Source organism: Ursus arctos, unplaced genomic scaffold, assembly GCF_023065955.2.
Source record: "Ursus arctos isolate Adak ecotype North America unplaced genomic scaffold, UrsArc2.0 scaffold_2, whole genome shotgun sequence".
Lineage (NCBI taxonomy): Eukaryota > Metazoa > Chordata > Mammalia > Carnivora > Ursidae > Ursus > Ursus arctos.
The window spans coordinates 93,968,421-93,987,767 of record NW_026622874.1 but is presented as its reverse complement, the minus strand read 5'-3'; the positions used below and the strand labels follow the sequence as shown (position 1 = coordinate 93,987,767).

General features: G+C 46.7%; 1 protein-coding gene across 3 annotated transcripts in view; it reads right to left on the bottom strand.

The window, feature by feature from the left end:
- Nucleotides 1-2,618: 2,618 nt before the first annotated feature.
- Nucleotides 2,619-19,347, bottom strand: part of LOC113267771 (general transcription factor II-I repeat domain-containing protein 2) — a 44,082-nt gene continuing 27,353 nt past the window's right edge. For 2 of the 3 annotated variants that reach the window (XM_026515947.4, XM_057314770.1), the window contains 7 exons: nt 17,342-17,398; nt 13,725-13,787; nt 8,379-8,456; nt 7,400-7,483; nt 6,608-6,791; nt 6,346-6,374; nt 2,619-4,440 (listed from right to left, as the gene is read on the bottom strand). In XM_026515947.4, the coding sequence (XP_026371732.3) occupies nt 2,837-4,440; nt 6,346-6,374; nt 6,608-6,791; nt 7,400-7,483; nt 8,379-8,456; nt 13,725-13,787; nt 17,342-17,398 (2,099 nt within the window). In that variant the 3' untranslated portion in view covers nt 2,619-2,836. Of the gene's footprint in view, nt 4,494-6,345; nt 6,375-6,607; nt 6,792-7,399; nt 7,484-8,378; nt 8,457-13,724; nt 13,788-17,341; nt 17,399-19,347 lie in introns of all 3 variants that reach the window. The other variant, XM_057314771.1, reaches the window with a different exon arrangement.

Below are 19,347 nucleotides of genomic sequence, written 5' to 3'. Positions count from 1 at the left end.
CATTTTTTTCCAAGCTAAGGTCCCGATCAAGTGTTTTCCTCACGTTTGTCTGCATTTCTGGTCCCCTGGAGGTGGCCTCGTGCTGGCCCCACTGTGGTGTGCTGAGGGGGAGGCCCGGGGGTGCGTGGGCCTGAGGGCAGGGGCCTGCCTGTGAGCCCCTGCTGTCCCCCGGGGGAACCGCCGGAGAGCGCCCGGCGGGCCCGTCCGTAGGTGCCCGTGTCTGAGTTAGGGCTGCAGTGCGCGCGCAATTTTCCTGAGGCCGGCGTGACGCTGGGCTCTTTCTTCACCTTGTTTCTGGTTCTGAGAACAACCCTGTCAGGTAGGTTTATGGAGGAGGAAACCAAGCGAGTTTCTAGGGTAATGTGGCAAGGACGCGTGTGGCAGAGCCGGGAGGTGGAGGCAGGCTTTCTTTTCCGACTCCAAAGCCCCACTGAATGCATTACACTCTCCCGACCCTGCAGGGCTCCTGATCTGTGGCTCAGTCCCAGTGGCGGGTGCTGTGGCCAACGGACGCTCAGAGGAGGGGTATCTGCCTGGCTTCCAGAGCTCCAAGCTGCCCACCCCAGGCCTGTGTTGGAGGAGTGACCAGTGTCCTCTGCCCGCCCTGGGATGGGAAGACAGGGCCTTGGGGGAGATGCTGTAACCCTCTGCCCCTAGGAACTGACGGGGACCACCAAATGCAGCCCCTGGCTCCTCGGCTGGGCCCGACCACCCTGCTCCTGAGTGCTCTCATTTGCAGACACTCCATCATTCAACGACCCCAGAAAACCACCTGCTCGTTCAGTCAGTTCTCCCAGGCTTGGCTTGGTCACACAGCAGTCCCAAACACACATACGGGGTAAAGAAGCAAGCTAGAGGCCGTAGGGGTTGATCCAAAGCAGAACAGCCCATGAATAATCGAGTCACAGAAGGCAGCCCAGGCTGAACCCTGCTGTCCCCTCAGCATCACCCGATGGGCTAACCACCAGAAAGCCACACGTGACAGCCACCTGTCATGGAATAACATGGATTTCAGGGTCACACGGACCTAGTTTGAATCCTGACCACGTCTCTGCTGTGTTATCTTGGCAGGTCACTTAATCACTCTGAGCCCTAACTGCTGGTCTATCACATGAGGGGGCCGACCTTTTCCTGCAGGGTCCACAGGGCGACCCCTCTGGTACTCGGTGTCGACAAATGCTCAGGTACACCGGGGGCGGGTCTCCCCTGACCCCATTGTAAAGCAGCCCGTTCCTCCCCCCAGGTCGTGAGCCTCTGAGCTAGGCCGACCAGCCGCACCTGCACTCCACCAGGACAGAACGGCCGGGCTGGGGTCATCTTCCCTGTGTCTGAGGACATGCTTTCGGGCTCCAGCTGCGGGCGGGTGCCTTGTGCCGGAGACTGCTGGAAGTTAGTCTCTTTCTTCCGCAGCCTCCCCTCATTTTTATCGAAGTGTTTTGCCCATTGCTTCCTGATCTTTTTGTTCCCTTTTTGTTCCCTAGTCAGATTAATTCCTCCAATCTGGAAAGTATCCACAATTTGGGGTCCCTAATTCCAGTGGCTAACAGGGGTTAAGAACACTCTGTGTGTGTGTGTGTGTGTGTGTGTGTGCGCGCGCGCGGGCCCTCTTTCAAATGCCGACTCTCCCGGGGGTTCAGTGCTGCAAAGGGAAGGACATCAGCTTGCAAACATGTTGGAACACAAGGGACACCGTGCACAGTAAACGAGATCAAAGTACTACCTCACTGTTCCATTTACTGGAGCTGGTCACTAAGTCGTGGTCCGAGAATATCCCTTTTCTTGGAAAATATTCCCTTAATTAGTCCGGCGGAAACGATGTATGTGACCCCCTCAAATGTTCCAGAAAAAAAGTTAGGCACACACATTTATACACACGTAGATACTCAGACACTCGTGTATACACACTTACAGGCAATGTGGTACACACACACACACACACACACACACACACACACACACACACGAAAGAGAGAGAGGGAGGAGACCAAGCAAACAAGAGAAAACGCAGAGGGGTAAAATTTCAACACTACGAGCATACGGCAAGAGGACACGTAAGTGTTCTTCCCGCCTTTCCCATGTCTGCAACTTCTCCGTAAATTTGAAATTATTTCGAAATACAGCTTATGGATTTATTTTTTAAGTCATCACTACACCCAACGCGGGGGCTCGAACTCACCACCCAGAGATCAAGAGTCGCATGTTCTACTGACTGAGCCAGCCAGGGCGCCCCTCAAAATAAAGTTTATCAAAAAACCCCACCCCCAAACAAAACCCCCTCCAAACCTCAGCTTCCTTGGCCTTTGAAAGCCCCTCTTGTTATCTGGGGTTTTCCATTTTGAACTCCTACCTTTGTGGGTCCGCGGGGAGGCAGAGACAGCTCACACGGGAGTACTACCGTTGGTGACTGTGTCTCCCAGGGACTGTCCCCAAGCTTGCAAACATGTTAGATCACAGGGGACACCATGCAGAAAGTGGGCACATGGATGTGTGTGCATTACCCTCCCCCACAAATACACACACCTCTCTCTGCTTCCCTGTTGACGATTCAAAACTTCAGCGTGCCGGCCTCAGGGGTGAGTGAGACCCACCAGCCGTCAACGAAAGGCAATGACCAGAAATACAATAAAACGGTCTTGCTCTTTACTGCACTACGATGAGGCGTAAAACGTCATACAAACGGGTAGGATACTGCAAGTGACATTTCCGAGTCAAAGTGGAAAAAACTGGAAAACAAAGAGGTTATCACTCACTGGTCTTCTCATCTCGCGATCCCTGGGCCCCAGGGGATTCTAGTCTTGCGCCCCCTGGTGGGGCACGGCTGGAGACGTGTCCTAAGTCACGTGGCGATGTGGAGCACGGAATCCCACTCCGAGTCCTTTAACTGTGAGCAGTATTTCGTCTTGCTCAGTTTCATGATGGAAAACAGCTGCTCGCAAATGTAGGTGCTCCCGAACATGGAGAGAATCTTGGCGCAGTGGCTTCGGTACTTCGGGTAGCTGCTCCACAGGTATTTGCAGAACTCGGGGACCCCGACCTTGTCATATTTCGTCTTTAGCACCGTGTTGCACTGCAGGTCGATGACCTCCATCTGGAGGGCCTCGTGCACGCTCTCGATCTTCACGGAGAAAGGGGAGCTGAACAGGGTCAGTTCACTTTCATAGAGTTTGAAATCAGACAGCCTCTTCTGGAACTCGGTCTTCAGTTCCACGATTTTGGGAATGTAGTTCAGACCATCGCTTTCATTTCTGGAAACCGACTTCAGAGTGGGAAAGTGGGCCAGGTTATTCCTCGCCAGGTGAGTTTCCCAAAGGCACAGTTTGGCGAGGAACGCCCGGATCAGGTCGTACATCTGCGTGACCACCTGCGAGTGTCCTTGGAGCGAGATGTTCAAAGTGTTCAGGTGCATTGTCATATCGACCAAGAAGGCCAAGTCTTTGATCCAATCTTGAGAGCTCAGCTGAGGCAGGGGCTTTCCTCTGGATGACATGAAGGAATCAATGTCTTCCAACGATTCAAAAAATCTCTTGAGCACCAGCCCGCGACTGAGCCACTTAATTTCGGTGTAGTACAGCAGGCTGCCATATTGGCTGTCCAGTTCATACAGCAAAGTGGTGAACTCGCTGTGGTTCAGTCCACGGGAACATATCCAGTTCACGGAGTTAACCACCACACTCATGACGTGGTCCATCTTCAACTTCTGCGCACAGAGCGATTCCGGGTGAATGATGCAACAAACCGACTTCAGATCCGAGTCCTTGCAAACCATGGCCACCTTGGACTTCAGTTTTGTAACCAGTCCGTCGTTCACATCCACCATTGCGGGGGTGCCCGTAGAGGCCACGCTGACCAGTTTTGACCAGTCGATATTAAACTTCTTCAGACTTTTCTCGACACGCAAAAACATCTCGTTGCCAGATTTCGTACCTGTCATGGGCACCGTATCCAAGAGCTCTTCCGACACATCGAAATTCTCATCAACGCCGCGGATGAATATGGCCAGCTGGGTGGTATTGTTGATATCCGTGATCTCATCGATTGCAATAGAGTATGCCACGAGTGACTTGATTTTTTCGCGTAACTTCTCCCATAAGTTCCCGGCCACATCTTCTACGGGCTGCACGGCAGCAGTTTCGTTTGGGCTCACATTTGCAAACACCTGTTTCTGCTCGGGACCCACGATTTCGGATGACCCCAAGAGGTACTTTCTGAGCCCTTTCTTCAGCTCGTGCAGCTTCTCGTCCCGCATCTTCTCGGTATATTGGTCGTAGTGCTTACTGTGGTTCGTTTGATAATGACGCCGGAGGTTGTACTCTTTGGACACAGACATGCTCTGCTTGCATATTAAACACGTAGGAATATTCTGCACTTCCACGAAGAAATACGCTCTCTCCCACTTCTCTTGAAAGATGCGGCCCTCCTGGTCTATCTTTCTTTTTCCCACTTTTGATAGAGACATGGAGACAAGAAATATTTCACTTTTCCTCTTAACTCTACTATACGAAAAACGACAGCAAAAACAGGATGATAACCGTCAGGGGTAAAGCAGCTGGGGGGGCATGGTTAATCTGCCCCTGCAGAGAGGGACAGCTGACTTTCAGCTCCAGCAGACTGCTGCTGGAGGGAAGATGGGATCTGTGGCCAGATCTTTAGATTCCAAGAGAACTTCAAAATCTACTTTTATTTTTTTTAAAGCAAACTCTACACCACACGTGGGGCTTGAACTCATGACCCCGAGATCAAGAGTCATACGCTCTACCCACTGAGCCAGCCAGGTGCCCCTGGCTCCCCAAAATCAACTTTCCTGGGGCACCTGGGTAGCTCAGTTGTTAAGTGTCTGCCTTCGGCTCAGGTCATGATCCCAGGGTCCTGGGACTGAGCCCTGCATCGGGCTCCCTGCTCAGAGGGAAGCCTGCTTCTCCCTCTCCCACTCCCCCTGCCTGTGTTCCCTCTCTCGCTGCCTCTCTCTCTGTCAAATAAATAAAATCTTAAAAAAAAAAAATCGACTTTCATGAAAACATCCCTGGCTTTTCTTTCTTTTCTTTCTCTTGAAAACATCCCTGGCTTTTCAATGTTGGCCACACATTCCCATTTTTATTTATTTATTTAATTTTTAAATTTAATTTTTTACTGCAGTCCTTTTTTCCCCCTCACACAATGTTGTGTTGCTGGGGCCTAATGTTCTCATAGGACTGTTCCCATTTGTCTGTTTTTTCATTTGCGTCTCAAGAGAACTTTGAAGTAACAGAGACGGGGACGACCACAGAAGGTGTGTGCTTTACCTGCTGTGGGTCCCAAGGGCCCTTGGTCACAGCCACGGAACCGCACAGAACTTACTTGTTTTAAATTTAAAGAAATCTGGCCACGAAGCAGGTGAGCTCTCCTTAGAGAGAACACAGGTCTAAAGATTCACTTTAAGAAAACGCGGGCAGAGACAAGAAGAAAGTCAGTTCAGTGGTTGCCTGGGGCTGGGGGTGGGAACAGGAAGTGACGGAAAAATGGGTAAGAGGGATCTTTGGGGGGGTGACAGAAATGTCCTAATATTAGATTGTGGTGACAGTCTGCATAACTCTGTAAATTTACTAAAAATGACTGACGTGTATACTTCACACGACCGAATTTTACAGTATGCAAATCACGCCTCCAAAAAGCTACAAAAAAAAAAAAAAAGTAAAAAAACCCATTCAGCAACAAGACGAGTGGAGGAATAACAATCGGGCATTTTCAAAGAATATTTTAGTTTTCCCAACTTGAACCAAGGCGGTTCCCTAGCGGCTCAGACTCCTGAGAACAGCTCCACATCCCATCACTCGCCCTACAGGGTGCTCCTGACTTGCCAGCAAGGACGCCGGGGCCACGCGCAGAATATCGAACAGGCACATGGAGGGGGCTTTGCTCAGTTAGCACAGATGTTGACCTCAGCACTGGAGGGGGGTCCTGGGAGCCCCCTCTGTGCCAGGTGGCACCCCTTTTGGCTCTGAACTCTGGGGAGATCTGGGCGGAGGGCGGAATCCTGGGGGACGGAGCTGGGGTACCGGACAGGTGCTATTTACCCACTGAGCTGGGCTAGTCCAGTATAATGCTACTAGCCCCCCGCCATAAAGGGCTCCCCAATGCGAGTGTGCCAGGGAGCTCCAGCAAACCGTCGCAGGAGAAGAAAAGCCGGGGGAAGCTCCGGAATTAAAGGACTTTATAACCAGCAGGACAAATGGACAGCATCTAACGAGCACCGTGCTTTGCTCTAAGGCTCAAGTAGCAAGGCCCCCCGTGGTGAGTGCCTGCTGGAACATTCAGCACCGCACAGTGGGTGCTGGGACGCCCTTCTCGCCACCCACCAGGGATACTCACCGTTGCTAAGCTCCAGTCCTGGAAGGGGTCTAAAGAGAAAGAGATATGGTGAATGCAACAAAGTTTGTCCACAGACACCCAGCTCCCAGCAGCGGAATACGAACCAAGGAGTGTGAGAGGCAGCTCGGCACAGCGCTTTGCTTCAGAGCCCCCCCGCCCACCTCCTGGGGTAAAAAAAATCCCGGTGCCGCCCCCTGCCCACCTCGATCAAGTGGCAACCTTCAGATTCATTGTCATGACCAAGCAGGGAACGCTCACCTACCTAATGACTGTGAATTTGATAAATTCTGCGGCATCCAAGATCCTTCTCATGGAGCTGATTTCCAGGTAACCGGGGGCTTTGAAGACCACCCCTGGGGGCATGCCGTCGATGACCACGCAGCCAGGGTTGAACGTGATCTTCCTGTAGGGAACTTTCACAGGGAAATCCACCCCGATGGCTTCACCTGTAAGAAGACCACCTAAGTGTGTCACTTACTTTTCCCACACCATGCTCTGTCTTTAGTGCCGAGATGTTAAAATCCTTCCCGTCCAGTGACAACGTCGGAGATCGGCCATTATTACTTCATGGACAATTTTACTGATTTTGACATTGGCAACAGTCAGTAAAACAGAATCAATTTCTCTCTCCGTGAAGGAGAAACGATCCTGGCATCTGCCTGACAAAGGGTTTTATGAAGATTAAATAATGAATCACATGTGACTGCTGAAAGCACTGCTCACCAGGGTAAGAACTCAGTAAATCAAAGATAGATATTATTATTGCGATTAGTGCGTCCACGTAAAAGCTGTTCCGGAAAAATACACACTGATTTTGATCATAGCTCCTTCCCAGAAAGATCAATTTCTTTTAAAAAATATATTTATTAAAAAAAATTTTTTTAGTAAGCTCTACACCCAACAGGGGACTCGAACTCACGATCCCTAGATCAAGAGTTGCACGTTCTTCTGACTGAGCCAGCCAGGCACCCCCAGAAAGATCGATAAAATATTCCATTAAAAAGAAATACCTCAAATATATACATTTTGGATACGTCACAGTATAAAAACTTACCAAATTTTCGGCTAAAGAGGTCATTGACTTGTTCTCTTAGTTGTTTTATCTTTTCAATGCTGGATAATCTTTCCTTCTCGTTATCTAAAAATAATTAGACAATCAAGCAAACTAGGGTTATTGATATATTAGCCCCCAAAAAAGCTGTTGGAGGAAGTGCCTGACAGCATACAAAAAAAGCACTCTATGCGGCTTATCATTCAGTTTAGTTTTCTGGAAATGTGTAAATAGAAGCCATTATAGAGGATAGAGAATTTCCCAAATTATAAATCCATGTAAACACACTCCATACTAACTCAGGGAATATTTTCAACATTATGCAGGACCAGGATGTCCACGTTCACCTCTACTCTTCAACATTATAATAGCAATCCTAGTCAATGCAATATGACAAGTAAAAGGAATAAGATGTACTAGGATTAGAAGGGAATATTTTTCGACACTTAACATTTTTATTGTATTTAATTTTGAATAACCAAAGCAAGTATGTGGTTCAAAACTCACAAGTTTCACCGTAGTGAAACGTCTCTCTCCCATCCCTGTCTCAGCTCTGTTTCCTTCCTTGGAGAAACTATGTTATCATATTCTTTTGTATCTCTCCGGATATATTTTACATACACATATTCAGAAAAGACTGCCTGACGGGCAGCAAATAAATTCCACCTCTGTGACCAATTCCTACTCAACGGTAGCTGGTGCTTGGAGTTGCCTGCCCTGACGTGTATTTTCCAGGTAATGCCAAGGCGTGGCTGTGAGACGCAATATATCTGATTAGCGATGCCTAATATAAGCAAGATATTCAGTGCCTGACAATCTGTAGTGTATTTTATATTCCTGAATTGTCATTCCTTAGTTGAAAGGGTGAACTAAGCAAAAAAAAAAGTTCCAAGGGTTTCCGACCCATGTCATAAAATGGTTAAAATAGAACAAAAAGAAAAATATAAAGGCAATTATGATAATGCCAGATAAACTTCCATACCTGGAATGGTCACCTGAACGATGTTAAGATCTTCAACACCTGCCGCAGAATCTGTAATACTGGATGAATTTATGCTTTCTAAAAAGAGAAACTGAAATTTAGAACTTAAAGAAAATTCGGTTAATTCTCCTCTAAAAATGCCCGTGTGCCACTCTGATCAGAGGCACAGAATTAACTTTTAAAGCTTCAGAAAACAATTGGCTGTAAGAAGTCAGGTAGTGCAGAGTCTGCTTAAGACTCTCTCCATCTCCCTCTCCCCCTCTGCCCTGCATGCTCTCTCTCTAAAATAAGGAAATAAATCTCTAAAAAAAAAACAAAAAATAAAAGTGTTTATCTGGCTCCATATTCTATAAGCCATCACAATAATTATTGTCAGACGAAGGAAAAGACCACACCTACAGATGGGCTTCCAAATGCTACAGTCCTTTGCTAGATGCATGGCCATTATCTACCAAATAATTTATAGCCAATCCTTTAGAAAACCGCTCTCCAGAACAAAAAGGGTGATTGGGCTTGTAGTCCCTATACATGCGTGATGCCCCACAAGAGAAGAGCACGTGGAGAGGCCATCTTGGAGAACGTTTCCATCAACCGCGTTCAAATCACTGCTGGACTTGGATTCTTTTTTTTTTTTTAAGGTTTTATTTATTCATTTGACAGAGAGAGACAGCCAGCGAGAGAGGGAACACAAGCAGGAGGAGTGGGAGAGGAAGAAGCAGGCTCCCAGAAGAGGAGCCTGATGTGGGGCTCGATCCCAGAACGCCGGGATCACGCCCTGAGCCGAAGGCAGACGCTTAACGACTGTGCCACCCAGGCGCCCCTGGACTTGGATTCTAACATGGGATTCTTCATATTGTTCCTTTTCTTCCCTTTTTCATTGAAGTAGAGTTGACATACAATGTTGCATTAGTTTCAGGCGAATGACATAGTCATTTGACAACTCAATATGTGACACTATGTTATATTCTTAAAAGTACTTTGACGCAACACCCAAATGTTAATCAATGGAAGAATGGATAAACTGTGATTTATACACATGGTGGAATATTATTCAACCTTAAAAAGAAAGGAAGTTTTGCCATATACTGCAGTGTGGATGAACTTTGGAGATTTTATTTATCATTTTTAATTTTTTTTTGAGAGAGAGCACAAGTGCACATGGGGGGGGAGGGGCAGAGGGAGAGGGAGAGAAAGAATGCCAAGCAGGTTCCATGCCCAGCTCAGAGCCCGACACAGGCTCCATTTTACAACCCTGAGATCATGACCTGAGCCAAAATCAACAGTTGGATGCTTAACTGACTGAGCCACCCAGACACCCCTGGAGATTTAAATGAAAGAAGTCAGGCCCCAAAGGGCACACATTGTACGATCCCACCTATATGAAATATGCAGGAAAGGTAAATCCATGGAGACAGAGAGTAGACTGGTGGATGCTCGGGGCTGGGGGAGGGAAGAATGGGAGGAACTGGTAATGGGTATGGGATTTTCTTTTGGGGAGACAAAAATGTTTTCAAAATAGATAGAGGTGGTGGTTACCCAACACTGCGAATTTACGAAAGGTACTGAATCATTCACTTTAAAATGGTTCATTTTATGTTAGTTTAACCTTAATAAAAAAACATGTAAGGCAATTTAAAGGTTGGGGCACCTGGGTGGTTCCGTCAGTTAAGCGTCTGCCTTCAGCTCAAGTCATGATCTCAGGGTCCTGGGATCGAGCCCATGTTGGGCTCCCTGCTCAGCGGGGAGTCTGCTTCTCCCTCTCCCTCTGTGCTCTCTCTCACTCTCAAATAAATAAATAAAATCTTTAAAAAAAAAAGTAATTTAAGGGTTTCCTTTTGTGGAATGTTAGGGGTAAAACCTCACTGGATGGCCCAGGATGGGAGGACCAGATGCCATAGTGAGGCCTTATGAGGGCTCTGAAACTGGCCATGTCAATATCATGTATTATCTGTACGCCCACTCAGGCCCTACTGACTTCAGGTATGGAGGAATTAACACAAATCCATCCCCACTAAGGGAAAATCCACCCTCCTGGCTACGGGTCAGGGACATTACCGCTGGACGGGAAGCATCTCCTCTGTGTCCAATTACCCAGCCGGCACCACCGCATAATTTCCAATAAAGCCGTCAGGGCTGACACCCTGCAGAGAAGCGGTCCCCTCGCACAGAACCGATCAATATCTGAATCTCCCCCCTAATACTTAATTAACCTATGTTCCCTGTGGAGAGTGAGGGAAACAGCGAAAAGCAAAAAGAAGAAAAGTAAAATCACACATAATTCCAATGTGGGTCGCTATAACTGTTTTTCTTTTTTTTCCCTTTTTTGGGTATTTTCTCCTGCTTTTTTCTCTTTCTACATAAAATTTCTTTCTAAACAAAGTTGAGATCCTACTATAAATTATGATTATTATTTTTCAATAAATAATTAATTAATTTAGAGACAGTGAGTGGTGCGGAGGGGGAGAGGGAGAGGAAGAGAGAGAATCCCAAGCAGACCCTGTGCTGAGCACGGAGCCTAACACGGGGCTGATCCCAGGACCCTGAGACCGTGACCTGAGCCGAAATTAAGAGCCGGACGCTTAACCAACTGAGCTACCCAGGTGCCCTGATCCTACCGTAAATTACGATTTGAGTCTCCCTCTGTTTTGTTCCTAACTTGTCTTGAGCCAGATGGCTTTGTTTTCCACTGGATGCACGGAGCATTTCCCCCGTGGACGGCCACAGCCCTTCTCTCACTGCCGGGCGCTTACGCTGCACCCGCTTTTTCTGCTTTATAAATGGTGATGAGAGGGACTCTCCCCCTGAAATGACCCACTCGATGAAAGCAGTTTTAGAATTCAAAGAAATAAACTACAAGCGGAAGAATCAAACCCGGATGGGAACATTCATTCCATTTCAAAATTCCCCTAATCACGGGGACCAAGTCAATTCGGACCCTGTGGTGTGTCATGGGAAATAATCTTATCTCTAAAAAAAGCACTCCCAGGGCTCCTGGGTAACACCCAGATCAGCGTCTGCCTTTGGCCCAGGTCATGATCTCAGGGTCCCAGGATGGAGTCCCAAGTTCGCCTCCCTGCTCGGCGGAGAGTCTGCTTCTCCCCTCCTGCCGCTCCCCCCCACCTTGTGCGTTCACGCTCTCTCTCTCTCTCAAATAAATATATAAAATCTTTAAAAAAATAAATAAAAGGACTCCCACAGCAATTAGACAACATAAAGAAATGAAAGTCATCCAAATTGGTAAGGAAGAAGTAAAGCTCTCACTATTTGCAGACGACATGATTCTATATATAGGAAACCCTAAAGACTCCAAGGAACTGCTAGAACTGATCAATAACTCAGTAAAGCCGCAGGGCACAACATCAGCGTACAGAAGTCTGTTGTGCTCCCATCCGCTAATAATGAAGCAGTGGAAAGGGAAATTAAGAAAACAATCCCATTTGCAATTGCACCAACAACAATAAAATAGCTGGGGATAACCCTAACCGAAGAGGTGAGCGACCCGTGCTCTGAAAACTAACACTGGTGAACGAGATTCAGGACAACACAAAGAAATGAAAAGACGTTCCACGCTTATGGGTTGGAAGAACAGATATCGTTAAAAAGTCCATATTACCCAGAGCACTCTACACATTCAGTGCAATCCCTATCAAAACACCCATACATTTTTCACAGAATTAGGACAAACGATCCTAAAATTTGTACGGAACCACAAAAGACCCCAAGAAGCCAAAGCAATCTTGAAAAACAAAACATATACTTAATGACAGTAATTCTGAGACCCTGTAACATTAAGAAATATGTAAAATAAAAACTTCTCCTTCTCGTATTAGGAAGACACTAGGGATCAGCTCAGATTCCAGTAGCTGAGATGAAAATATTTCTTACCAGGGGCGCCTGGGTGGCTCAGTCGGTTAAGCGTCTGCCTTCGGCTCAGGTCATGACCCCAGGGTCCTGGGATCGAGCCCCGAATTGGGCTCCCTGCTCAGTGGGGGGGTCTGCTCCCTCTCCCTCTGCCCCTCCTCCCTGCTTGTGTTTCTCTCTCTCTCTCTAATACATAAATAAAATCTTAAAAAAAGAAAAGATTTCTTAGCAGATAACCAAGTGGATCACAGTGAAAGAAAATCGGCACATTTTTTTAACTAAATGGGCTCAAGATCCACAAGTTCCAGGATCAGTGGTGTCATTCATTTCTATGAAAAGTAAAAAACGTTTTAAAAACCTTTTAATTGTAAAGAATATCCTTAGAATATGTTGTAACTATGAGATGTGGTTTTTAAACAGACTTCCAAACAAAAACCAAACAGATTACACGTCCGTTTGTCAGTCTTTTAAAGAAAATGGTCTTACGTAGCGGATCTTAAAAAATAAATCTTTTTTTCTTTTTAAGATTTTATTTATTTATTCGACAGAGATAGAGACAGCCAGCGAGAGAGGGAACACAAGCAGGGGGAGTGGGAGAGGAAGAAGCAGGCTCCCAGCGGAGGACCCCGATGTGGGGCTCGATCCCACAACGCCGGGATCACGCCCTGAGCCGAAGGCAGACGCCTAACCGCTGAGCCACCCAGGCGCCCCCCAAAATAAATCTTTTTAAAACCACACTTTGAACTTGGCTTCCTTTAGATCCTCGCAGTTAAACGGAGTTCGTGGCTTCTAGAAACGATCAGTTGTTATCTGTGAACTCTCTCTATACCAGCGGAATGTGCTTCTGAGGGAAGGCAGCCCTCCCCGCCTCTGTCCATCAACCTTCTTTCTTCCCTCCCTTGGGACGGGGCACAGTCTGGTCCCTGGCCAGTGCTGATCTGCACACACACACACACACATGCACACACACACACACACAGACAGGTATATACCCATACACTCCCACCCACACCCCCATACACACATACGCCCCCACCCCGAGCCCCTCATATACACACACACACACACACACAGAGACACATATACACCCCCACCCTCTGAGCCCCCCCATACACACACACACCACATACACTCTGACCCCCCGAGCCCCCCATACACATATACACACACAGACAGGTATATACCCATACACTCCTACCCACACCCCCACACACACACACCACATACACCCCCACCCTCTGAGCCCCCACATACACTACACACACACACAAATACACACAGACACGTCTATACCCATACACCCCCAGCCCCCATACACACATATACACACCACATACACCCCCACCCCCCGAGTCCCCCATACACACACACACACACACACACACACCCGCCGCCTGTCTCAATCTTTTCCCCACAATAACCCGTTAAGAAGAAATCAAAGCCACACTCAGCAGTGTCACTCTGACGAGGCTTTCACCAACTAACCTTCAATTTTCACCTCAGCTTCGGGGTCCTCACTCGTTTCTGAAGGGACGCGCGGAGTGGAATCTTGAAAAAAAAATTTCTAAAATGACATTCGTTATTATGTATTCTCATGTTCCAACTTCTCACTGCTCCTGCACCCAAACAGCTGGCTCTTTAAACACATCGCATACTCAACACACGTGAAAGTATACACGTGAAAGGAATTTGATTATTTTTAAATTTATTTACTTTTTAAAAAAATTTTAGTTCAATTGGCCAACATGTAGTCGTCCTTAGTTTCAGAGGCAGAGGTCAGTGATTCATGAGTTGTGTGTAACACCCAGTGCTCCTCACATCACGTGCCCTCCTTAACGCCCATCACCCGGTGGCCCCGTCGCCCACCCCCTTCCCCTCCAGCAACCCTCAGCTTGTTTCCTAGAGTCAACAGTCTGTCATGGTTTGTCTCCCCTCTGATTTCTCCCCATTCAGTCTTCCCTCCCCTCCCCTATGATCCTCTGCGCCATTTCTTATATTCCTCATATGAGGGAAACCCTATGATAATTGTCTTTCTCTAATTGACGTATTTCGCTCAGCATAATCCCCTCTAGAGGAATATTGAAAAAAAAAACAACAAAGCTGGTGGCATCACAATTCTGGACTTCAAGCTCTACGACAAAGCTGGAGTTATCAAGACAGCATGGGACTGACACAAAAACAGACACATAGATCCCTGAACAGAATAGAGAACCTAGAGATGGACCCTCAACTCTGTGGTCAACTCATCTTCGACAAAGCAGGAAAGAATATCCAATGGAAAAAAAGACAGTCTCTTCAACAAATGGCGTTGGGAAAACTGGACAGCCACATGCAGAAGAATGAAACTGGACCGTTCCCTTACACCATCCACAAAGATAAACTCAAAATGGATAAAAGACCTAAATATTTATTTTTACTTATTATTATTATTATTTTGTAATAATCTCTATACCCAACGTGGGGCTTGAACTCCTGACTCCAAGATCAAGGGCCTCACGCTCTTTTGACTGAGCCAGCCAGGCGTCCCTAAATGTCAAGGTAATTTTAACTTTAAGGGATCATAGGGCCAGAAAGGGTAACCTTATAAGGGATAAGGGGAGGCAAAAAACTCTCAGATACTAGGAAACAGTACCCAGTTACCCACATTAGTGGACACAGATATGCTTCCATTTGAGGTAATGGAATTCCTATGCTCATAAGCATTTTCTTGCTGTCATCAGAAATCCCTCGGATGAAAGAAAGCCGGGTGCTTTGGGGGACGGTTCCCCTGCCAGCAACCCCCCGGGATTCAGTCTATTATAACACCAGAGGCACAATCGATTTTTCTGGTTTGCCAGATTTATGACACACAGACACAAGTCTGGCTGGATCTCACCTAACTCTGGCTCATTTTAGAAAGCTTCCATTAATTGTTCGTAGAGGAAGAAACACTCTAAGGCAATCAGCTGTTGGATATTGGACTATCCTAACGTAAGACGTAACGTCTGGGGGAAAAAATGGGTGAAGTCACACCAGACCTCTCTGTTCCTGTAGTTTCTTGAGAATCTTTGATTACTTCAACATAAAAAGTTTATAAAAAAAAAATCAAACTAATTCTGCTGTATCAGAAATAGACTTCCCGCTATACTGTAATAACAGAAATCTCTTGGGGGCGTCTGGCGGGCTCAGTCAGTGGAGCATGTGACTCTTGATCTCGGGATTGTGAGTTCGAGCCCCACATTGGGTGTAGAGATGACTAAAAAAATAACTAAACTTGAAAAAAAAAAATCTCTTCAGAAACGAGGTACTTCAAAGACCAACAACCAGTGACATCTTTCTGACTCTCACTTCGCACCAGCTCTACCCAGATTCCCATGTAGGTCTTCCTCTTCCTAAATACGTTCTATCCATTAAAAAAAAAAAAACAACAGAACAATGTCTTTTCCATTTTTATTTTTTATTTATTTTTATTTTAAGTAGGCTCCACGCCCAACATGGCGCTTGAACTCACGACCCTGAGATCGAGGGTCATGTGCTCCACTGACTGAGCCGGCCGGGCTCCCCCACAGAACAATGTCTCAAGGGGCTTCAACAAAGGGAAGGAAAATGATGTGAGGGAGGAACCGATTTAAGCTGAGTTTGAAATCACTGTCCTTCCTAACATTCGGAGAAGGTCAGAGACGGGGTTGAGGAAAAAGCCACGAAAAATAAATGGCCGAATCCTGTCACACGTTATGACACTGATGAACCCCCCTGGCGGGGGAGGTGGTCACACTGGGATGCGGGGCTCGATCCCAGGACCCTGAGATCATGACCTGAGCCAAAGGCAGATACTTAACCGACTGAGCCACCCAGGCGCCCCTGTGGTGTGTTTTTTTAAACCACAGTTTAAAAAAATGCATAATTTAGAGAAATATATGGAAGAGGAATAATGACAGAAGGGACTTGTCTTCTTGGTTTAAAGCAATGAAGTTGAAGATGATTAATTCTGTGAGTGAATGAACGATCCTAACACTGGACCGGAACGTAGTATGTTCTCTGGCAAAATCTATCGAGACTCTTTTAGGTCAGAGAATTGAACCAAATAGTTCAGGGAGCCATTGGAAATGTCCCCCACGATACAGAACCCCAGATGCTCCCAACTCACAGAAGCTATTAAAAATGACCACACGTTAGCTCCTTCGAGAATGCCTCTGACTTAGAGAAAAATACAAATTCTTTTGGAACCAAGATAGACATCTGACTCCTAAAAGCAAGGTCTTCTTGCCTGTGAACTGACAAAGGTATCCCATGCCTCTAGGTTGGGGGAGGAAATTTCTGTTATTAATTTCACCTTGGACATGCATAAGCCATTTTAAGAATTCAGGCGTTACCCACGATACTCAAGATTTATACACACAGGGAGGGGAGTACTATCAAATTTTACTTCTGATTCGAGAATTTCCTAGGGGTGCCTTGGTAGCTCAGTCGATTAAGCATCTGCCTTTGGCTCAGGTCATAATCCCAGGGTCCTGGGATCGAGCCCCCTATCCTCCGGCTCCCTGCTCAGCAGGGAGCCTGCTTCTCCCTCTCCCTCTGCCCCCACTCTCCCCACTCCTGCTCTCTCTTTCAAATAAATAAATAAAATCTTAAAAAAAAAGAATTTCCTGAAATACTTTTCAACTCTGGTCAAAAGAAGTTTGGGGGGCACCTGGCTGGCTCTCAGTGGAGTGTGCAACTCTTGATGTCGGGGTCATGAGTTCGAGCCCCATGTGTGGTGTAGAGTTTACTTAAAATTAAAAAAAAAAAAAAAGAAATAAAAAAAAAGAATTTTGGTATGCCCATCAAGAAGACAAAATGGAAAAAAGCAATAAATCGCAGAGGTGTAAAGTTTTCTTACCACACAACTTCTAATCCGGGTGCTTTAAGCAGAATCACTCACAGATCGGAACAGGAGGCCTGACAGAGTTCTTAAGGCCACATTTTAGAGCTAAGACTCGGCTGGTTTTCTAAGAAGGCATGCCGAGAAGCTGCCTCATTTTCAAACATGTGTCATGGGTGTTTAAAAGACTGTGTTCTCTGCAAAATACTGTAAACTCGAACAACAAAACCAAAAAGAGGCTAAAACGCCTGGCTTCTCTAACCTTCCATTGGTAATTCCATTTCTATTACTTCGCCACTCGCACAGGGATGCTGGCTTTCTGAAAGGGAAGCAAACGATATATTTAAAAAAAAAAAAAAAGGCCAAAATACACAATGTAAACAAGAATTCATTTAAAACCATGCCAACAGTTCAAGACCCCCACAGGAACGTATGTGAGAAATACTCTGAGTCCTTGATACAAAATTCACACAAACGATTCTTTCTTTACGCTTTTTCTTTGTTGTTTTATCTGCGCTTTGGAGAAGTTTCAAACCTACAAAAGCAGAGATGGTACACTGATGCCCTGGGTCCATCTCCAGGGCCAACAGCCACCAGCCCCGTATCCTGTTTTCCTGCGCGCGCCCCTCCCCCCACCTGCACGGGTTGTGCAAGTCAATTCCAGGTCTGGCGGGGATGGGGTGCGCAGACCGCGCGTGCGCAAGTAAGACGTCAGGACTCTCGTCCTTCACCTTCACCACATCCCCATTCCCCCCAAATTAACAACACTCGTTATCATCAGCTCGTATCTAGTCACTGTGCAAATTTCAACGGTCTCGTAAACATCTTTTTTTTTTTTTTTATGTCATGTTTGGACATAGTTTCACACTTACAGAAAAGTCACAAAAAGAATATAGTGCAAAGAGGAGCCACATAGCCTCTACTCAGATGATAGATAGTTAACGGTTTACTGTTTCCCTTGATCATGTTCAATTTTTGCCCCCCCCCCCGCCCCCATCTTCCTATGTAGGCAGATCGATGTATGCACACCGGACGTCCTTTTCTCTTTCTCTGACCCACCTGGGGAAAGTTACATAGACCGTGGCCCTTCACCTCTGAACCCTTCTTTATAGCTTTCCCTCCTCCGGTGCGGGATCCAGTTTGGGGCGAGGCATTGTTTTTTTTGTTCTCACTTCTCTTTCTTTTCATTTAACCTGGAACCATTGTATAGTCTGTCTGATTTTCATGGCAGGCCCATTTTATAAGAAGAGAGGTTTTCCTGGGGCACCTGGCTGGCTCGGTGAGTGGAGCGGGTGACTCTTGATCTTGGGGTTGTGAGTTCGAGTCCCATGTTGGGTATAGAGATTACTTAAAAATAAAATCTTTTTTAAGATTTTATTTATTTGACAGAGAGAGACAGCCAGCGAGAGAGGGAACACAAGCAGTGGGAGAGGAAGAAGCAGGCTCCCAGCAGAGAAGCCTGATGTGGGGCTTGATCCCTGGACTCTGGGATCACGCCCTGAGCTGAAGGCAGACACTTAAGGACTGAGCCACCCAGGCGCCCCTAAAAATAAAATCTAAAAAAAAAAAAAAAGAAAAAGAAAAAAAAAAAAAGCGCTCCCTCGCCCCTTTCACCTTGTGAGGACACAGTGAGAAGAGGGTCATCTATGAACCAGGACGGGGGTCCTCGCCAGACTGCCAGCATCTTGGTCTTAGACTTCCCGGCCTCCGGAGCAGTAAGGAATATGTTTCTGTTGCTTATAACCCCCCCTGGTCTATGGTATTCTGTTTCAGCAGCCTGAACGCTCTAAGGCGGTGTCCACCAGCCCCTCCCTGGTGATGTGCACCTTGATCGCTCGGTCAGGGTGTTGCTTGCTTTCTCCACTAGATAATTACCCTTTTTTCCTCCCTCTTGCAACTAACAAGCAGCCTGTGGGGAGAAACGTTAGGTTGTGTAAGCATTCCATTCCTTTTCTAGATTTCTCTCTAGATGCCGCATCCCATGGTGACTCCTGCTTGATCCAATCTTTTATTATAATGGTTACAAAAGGATGGTTTTCCAATTCCAGCACTCCTGCCCAGCACCTGGCATTCCACAGGAAGCCATAAATGTCTTTCTGTGGCTGGTTCGTTCAAATCGATCCCAACAGAGCCCACACGCTGCATTAGGTTGAAATATCTCAAACGTCTTTTACTATAAAACAGGTTTCTCTCCATTTCCTTTTTAACTTGCCATCATTTGATGAAGAAATCCACCTTGTCACGTCCCTTCCGTTCTGGAGTTTGCTG